General features: G+C 36.7%; 1 protein-coding gene across 1 annotated transcript in view; it reads left to right on the top strand.

Moving 5' to 3' along the window:
* The window catches only part of RYR2 (ryanodine receptor 2 (cardiac)), an 814526-nt gene that overhangs the window by 600125 nt on the left and 207829 nt on the right, over positions 1-6572 (top strand). Inside the window, exon 71 of the mRNA XM_006895387.1 lies at positions 1905-1997. Coding sequence (XP_006895449.1) covers positions 1905-1997 — 93 coding nt within the window. The remainder of the gene's footprint in view (positions 1-1904; positions 1998-6572) is intronic.

The following is a 6572-nucleotide window of genomic DNA, read 5'->3' as shown; positions in this document are numbered from 1 at the left end:
CTCCAGAGTCAACCATTTTGAATAATATTGCATGAGTTCCTTGTTTTTTAATGCAGCATAGTATTCCATTGTGCGAATATACCACAGCTTCTCTAGCAAAGAAGAGAAAAGAATTTTAGTTTTCTGATGTTTTATTTTCTCTTGGGTCTCACTCTCTGGAATGTCTAGTAGGCAGATAAAAAGAGCACAAAAATTTTTTTCCCTTAGAAAATTCAGACTCTTGTTCAAGTCCATTGGTCATTCAAAAAGCAAAGAAGCTTCCTTAAATTTGTATTAAATACACACTTTGAAACTGCAACTATAATAATCACTTGGGGTTTTGATGAATATCTAATGATTCTTTGAAATTAAAATATGTGGATTAGTTAAGTGTATTTAAATCCCATAGGCCTGCTTGAACACACATCTGCTACTATGTGTTCTCTGCTTCTCCAAATCTTTAAAGAGAAAATTCCCTGAGCTATTAATAGTAAATGGCTATTAATAGTAAATCAGCATGTTAATAGCAACAGAAGGAAAGTTGGTAATTGATACAAATATTTCCATTTTCTTTAATACAATACCTTTTATTATTTGTTAGTAACTAAGGTTTGGGTACTTACTAGAGAGCACTTTTATTTGGTTTTGCTCAACCGAAATAAGGCATACAATTCAACTTTTGACTTGCCTTTTGACATTCTGACTGTCTCTATTTTATCTTGGTGTTCTCTACTACTATTACTCACGTAGCTTTGCCAGTATCTTTATGTTCCTAAATTTAAAATTAATAAAATAATGCCAAGCTTTTTATAAAAGGATATACACTAACTGACTGAATAGGAATTCATGTGGTAATCCTATTCTTGGGATAGATGTGTGGGTTAAATCCTAGGAGAAAAGGCATCCTTTTCTGAAAGCTAAAATTTGGTTTAAGTATTCATTCTCCTTTGGTAGATGTATGTTTTATGAGCCCTAGTTTTCCTGTCCTTGAAAATACAAGTTCATATCTAGTTCCTAGAAGTGTTGCACCTAGTTAAGTACCCTCATTAAAAATTACGCTATCTTTATATTTGAACCTAATGTTTGTATTTTCCATGGAGCTCTGCTTTGTGGAAGCAATGGGTATGTGGTTTGAATCCACTAGGTGCTCCAAAGAAGCAAGATGGACATTGCTTCCATGTGATTTATAGCCTCTGATAATCTGTTTGAGGGTCACCTATGCATCGGTTCCAACCTGACAGTACACAGCAACAACAACATGACAACCTCAAATTAGATGAACTTCTCTTTTTAGGGGGTGTTTTCTTTTTTAATTTTCTTTAATAATTTTTTATAATATAGTATTTTTCATGTTATTGTATTTTCACATATGATTCTTCCATCTACCCATCTCCTGACATGTACTAAATGTTTTTTGTCTAAGTGGGTTTACTTTTTCTAGATACCTCATAGAAATGGGATTGTTTGTCCTTTGTTTCTGACTTCTTTCGCTAACTTTGATGTTTTCAACTTCTATTCCTATTGCTTCTTGTAACAGGATTACTTTTCTCCTAATGGTTGAATAATACTCCATTGTATGGTTATTCCACATTTTGCATATCATCTCCTGATGAACTCAGATTATTTCCTTTTGACTATTGTGAATAGTGCTTAAATGAACAATAGTGTATATGTATCTGTTTGAGTTTGTACTTTTCCAGTCTCTTAGGTATGTCACTATGAAACTGCTGGGTCATGTGGTAATTCTGCTTGGCTTTTTAAAGAACTTCCATATTTCTACAGCTGCTACATCATTTTTTTTTCCATCAGAAGTGTTCCAACTATTCCACAAATTCTTTGACTCTGATATTTGCATTCTCCAATAACTAATATGTGGATGACTTGTCTCAGTGATTTTAATTTAAATTTCCTTTGGAACTTCTCAGAATTTCAAAAGAGAAGAGCAGAATTTCGTGGTGCAGAATGAAATCAACAATATGTCTTTCCTTATTACTGATACCAAGTCAAAGATGTCAAAGGTATGACTATAATCTGTTTAACTCTTGTGGAGAATGTATGAATTTAACTTTTATTGGTTGGCATTTTTTTTATTTTGGGGTAGTTATATTAGGAATTTGATAAGTTTGGTAACCTCTATTTGATTATTTTTCATGTACACAAACTCCAAAAATTACCAGTCAGTATAGTATGTTTATAACTAATCAATGTTATAAACTCATGAGGAGTAAATGTATATGAACTTATGTATGGCATAATGACAACATATATATATCAAGTACAGTGATAACAGTTTAATTTACTTTACTGTAAATGTAAGGTTGCCGAGGAGAGACAGAACCTACTTCAGGCCAAAAAAAGTTTATTGAGGAAAAAACATTCCAAAGTAGAGATTCTAAAGTAGAGACCAGCAGCTACTTAAAGTTAGAGTGTTTTACACTTGTTTTACAAGGAAGTTGAGAGAAGGATGGTCACAGTTGTTTTGTTTGTTTGTTTTTTGTGAGGTTTTTTAATAAGATCAGGAAGTTGACCAAGGATTGCAGATAGTTATTCCTGGGAACTGCAGGTAGAAAAGTTTCACAGTTTTAAGAGAAATAAACAGATTTACAGCTACTGCTTCCTGTGGTTCATGTCAGTGGCTATTCTGGGAAAGGGAAGGAGAGCAGCTCTGCAACCCTAACATTCCAGCCTTTTGTTATATGATTGGGAGTGTTGTGGTTCTCTTCTGTAACTATCTCATGCAGGATGGGCAATGATCTAAAAGAGGGGAAGAAAGACTTGGTTTTAGGTAGTGGAGTTGGCAGATGTGATGATGGAGGTTAATGGTACTCAGAAACAAGGCGTTCACAGACTGTGTGGTTGGTAAGAGCACTCATCTGCTCCTGTAGAAAACTAGAGAGAAATCGCATAAGGCAAGGAACAAATATTAAGATTAAGAAAATTACTGTAAAAGGGCTGAGGAAGGCATGTGTGCAGATTCTAGTCCAGTTGGTCTGCAAGCGCTGGTAAGCTGAGTTGCCACAGATGAAGAATACCCCTGAAGTAGAGCATTGAATGTCATTATTTGACAAGGAAAGGATGTGATTAAAATCAGAGAAGGAAATATTGCTTACTGCTTTTATGCAGTAAATATTGTTTGCTAATTGACCTATGAGAGTTGTTTATTGGGGTTTGATGTGTTATTTTTTGAAGTATAATTAGATGGAAAGAGAGTGACTATGACTACAACCACAGTCTATTGTAGAGGTAAACAAAGTTAACAAGTTTTAGCTAGGGTTGGACTGGTATTATTTAGAGCTTAAAAGACGGTCTTTTAAAAGGTTTTGAGTCAATTGGCTGTATGTGTTTGTTTTGTTTGTTTTTTTAAATTGATGGATACTAGGCTTTGTGTACTTTTAGTTATTTAAACAGCTGGATATATACTTTTTAACTTAGGGGGTATATTGATTATTATAGGCATTGAGTTACTACCTTTTAGTACAATTTGAAATGTTTGAGTGAAAATAACTTTAGTAATTACTTTTGATAACAAGACTCTCTTTAATAAAAGTACAGGCATTTTAGATATAACTAGACATTGTTGGGAAAATAATACTCTATTTTATATACAGGAAAGTTTGATACTTATTTGAAGGTTCTTTTTTAGTGCTCACAATACTAAGATGGCAGGGGGAAAGGTTACTAAAAGATTGTAAATCTCTAAAATTAATATTTATAAGAAAGTGAATTATCTTACCAGTAATATTCATGCATACTTAAAGTTTCTCCAGGCAAATAGTGATGCTGTGTTGATCACTCATTGTGGCCTTGAGGGAGCAAGGGCCTCATTAGTCTAATTGCCTCTCTGCCACCAAGACACACTTGGGGATAGGTGTTTATGAGAACTTCATTGGAAATAAGTGGTCTGAGGCTTTTCTTCTGCTCCTTTATTCTCATGCAACATCTTTTGATATTGCTTATGTGATTGTGACTAGGCTTTTTATACTGGAAGCAAAAGCCTTGGTTTGGGATTTGGAGCACTTTTGCTAGATGAAAAGGGATGTGATAACAGTTTTAAGAAATTTGGTTTTTAGCTAACAAGAGTGGCATCCACTTCCTAAACAATATTTTTCTGGAAACTCTTTGATAAGTGACTACAGTTACAGAAAAGCTGCAGGCCTCTTGTTCCTAGGGTCACTATGAGTTGTGCTCAACTTGATAATAATCAACAATCTTTTTCTTTTCCAAGTTCTTATTATCTAACAGTGAAATAGAAGCAGTTTAAAATGAGTTTAAGTTACTTTGGTGGCCTAAAGATTTTTTTTTTAGATTTTCTTCTAATATCAGGGGCAAACTGGTAGAATGAGAATTTATTTAGTGGATTTTAAAAGTTGCAGAGTTTTTTAAAATTGGGAAAAATTTGTTTTAACTCTGGCTGAAAAAATAAGTTGCGTGGAAAATAAGGAAAAGAGAAACAAAAATAAGTTTGTTAAACTTATTTTAATAAAAGCAAAAAGTACATTTGTAGGCTTATCTTTTATAAACTTTTTGTTTCTTTATTGCTGCAACTCCCTGTAGGTCTAGTAGCTATTACTTGAGAGAGGGGACGGGTAGAGGAGATTTGAGGACTTGCCTGTGCGTTTTAATGTACTGGGGGTGGATGGTATGTTGGATTTGGGATCAGACGAGGAGGGAGGTGATTTTTTATTTGCAGATCAGTGTTGGGAAAGGAAGAGTGATATTTTATTCGCAGAATTTTCTTAAGATTCCCCTTTAACCAGGAGTTAGTTATGGGGAGCTAAAGGGCTAAGGAGGATGAGGAGAGAGAGAGAGATAAAGGGAGAGAGAGGTGGGGAGTGAAAAAGTTGGGCTGTGTTCCTGGCTGAGTCTGGTTTGGTGGGGCCTACTAGAAGAGAGTATGAAAGGTGAGAGGAGATGAAAAAGGGAAGGGCTTTGAGTCCTAGGTGGAAATTGAGAGGGCCTCCTGTGGTGAGGTGATATTTGCTTATAGCAGAGATGGGGAAAACAGAAGCCATAGGGGGTGCTGAGTGATTAGCGGGATCAAAGATGAAGGAGTTTTGATCTGGAAGGGGAGAGGGCTTAAAAAGATCTAAAAGAATTTTATGAGAATGGCAGTTTTTACAGAGAATAGGACAAAGAGTGGTGAGTAAAGAAGGTCAAAACAGGGGATTTCTGACAATCTGCTATTGCACTGGTGAAGGTTGTCAAAGTCTTTAAGAGTGTTGAACTCAAGTACCACATGTTAGAGCTACTGAGCCCTATTATTTAATGGACAATGTGGCCATGCCTTGTTCTTGCAATAAGAGAGCATCAAGGCAGTGGAGGAGACACCCCAGTGGAGTGTACTAAGAAGGGCAGGATTGGCTGGCTCCCTTGATTGGGGAGGGAGTTAAGTAGTGGGGCATCCCAGAAAGAAGGTCTGCTCATGATGTGGGCATCACCAGAATTGGGAGAGAGCAGCCAAGATAGCTAAGGCATCTACCTGGCCTTGCCCTAAGACTTTTAAAATCTGAAGAGTGCAAGAGACCTGAAAGTTGAGAATGGTCTGCCACTTAGCCCAAATTGGCCTGATGCTGTTTGGAAGATCAGCAATGACAAGAGGCAGAAAGACCAGGAGAAGAGAGATCTCTTCGCAGTTTAAAGAGGGACAGTCAGGAGACGGATCAAGTTTGTAGAGAAGTGAAAAGAATTAGGACAATATAGTACATCCCAAGTGTCTTTAGGCCAAGAGAGAGACACAAGTTACATAGAGGAGAGACAGAAGCCATTTTAATGGAATTTCCAGAGAATCTCAATATGGAGTCAACACAGAGCACTCACTGGCCTCCACTGAGTGTCTTAGTGAACTTGGGGGAAATCATAGTTTCTGTGAGTTAGGCTTGCAGGGAGGTAGAGAAAATGAGACTGGGAAAGCTTGGGAATCAGGGTTTGTTGCCTCCTTGCAAGTGTCCCTCCTTGGTTTTTGGCACCAGAACTGTAAGGTAACTGAGGAAGAAAGACAGTTTGTTGAGTAAAACTGCCGAGCTGACTCTAAAATAAAGAACAGCAGCTACTTAAAGTTAGAGTGGGGGTTTATATTGTTATACAAGGAAATTGGATGAGGGGTTGTTTGCAGTTGTTTTTTATAAGAGCTGATGGAGGATCATAGATAGTATTTCTGGGAAATGAAGTAGAACAGTTTCACAGCTTTAACAAAGATAAACAGAGTTACAACGTCTGCTTCCTTGAGGTTCATTTCAGTAGCTATTCTGGGAAAGGGAGAGAGAGCAGCTCCTTGTCCCTAACAGGAAGTAGATGAAATTCTTCCTCATGAGGTGAAAAAAAACATGTCTTCATAGTTCTGATCACATTTCGGATATAGGACAAGAAGGAGCCTTTCCTAAACATGTTTGTAAGCATTCTTTTAGCTTTTCAATTACTACTAAATTACATGTAACATATACATCACATCAAGTTGTTGTTGTTGTTGTTATGTGCCGTCGAGTCATTTGCGACTCATAGCGACCCTATGTACAACAGCCCTAAACCCTGACCTGTGCCAATCTTATTGCCACTGACGCACCCATCCCGATTACCCCAGTCACTGAATCAATCCA

The sequence above is a fragment of the Elephantulus edwardii genome, unplaced genomic scaffold (assembly GCF_000299155.1).
Source record: "Elephantulus edwardii isolate Elephantulus edwardi_28Jun2011 unplaced genomic scaffold, EleEdw1.0 scaffold00166, whole genome shotgun sequence".
Lineage (NCBI taxonomy): Eukaryota > Metazoa > Chordata > Mammalia > Macroscelidea > Macroscelididae > Elephantulus > Elephantulus edwardii.
The sequence above is the reverse complement of the archived record's forward strand: the minus strand, read 5'-3'. Positions and strand labels throughout refer to the sequence as shown.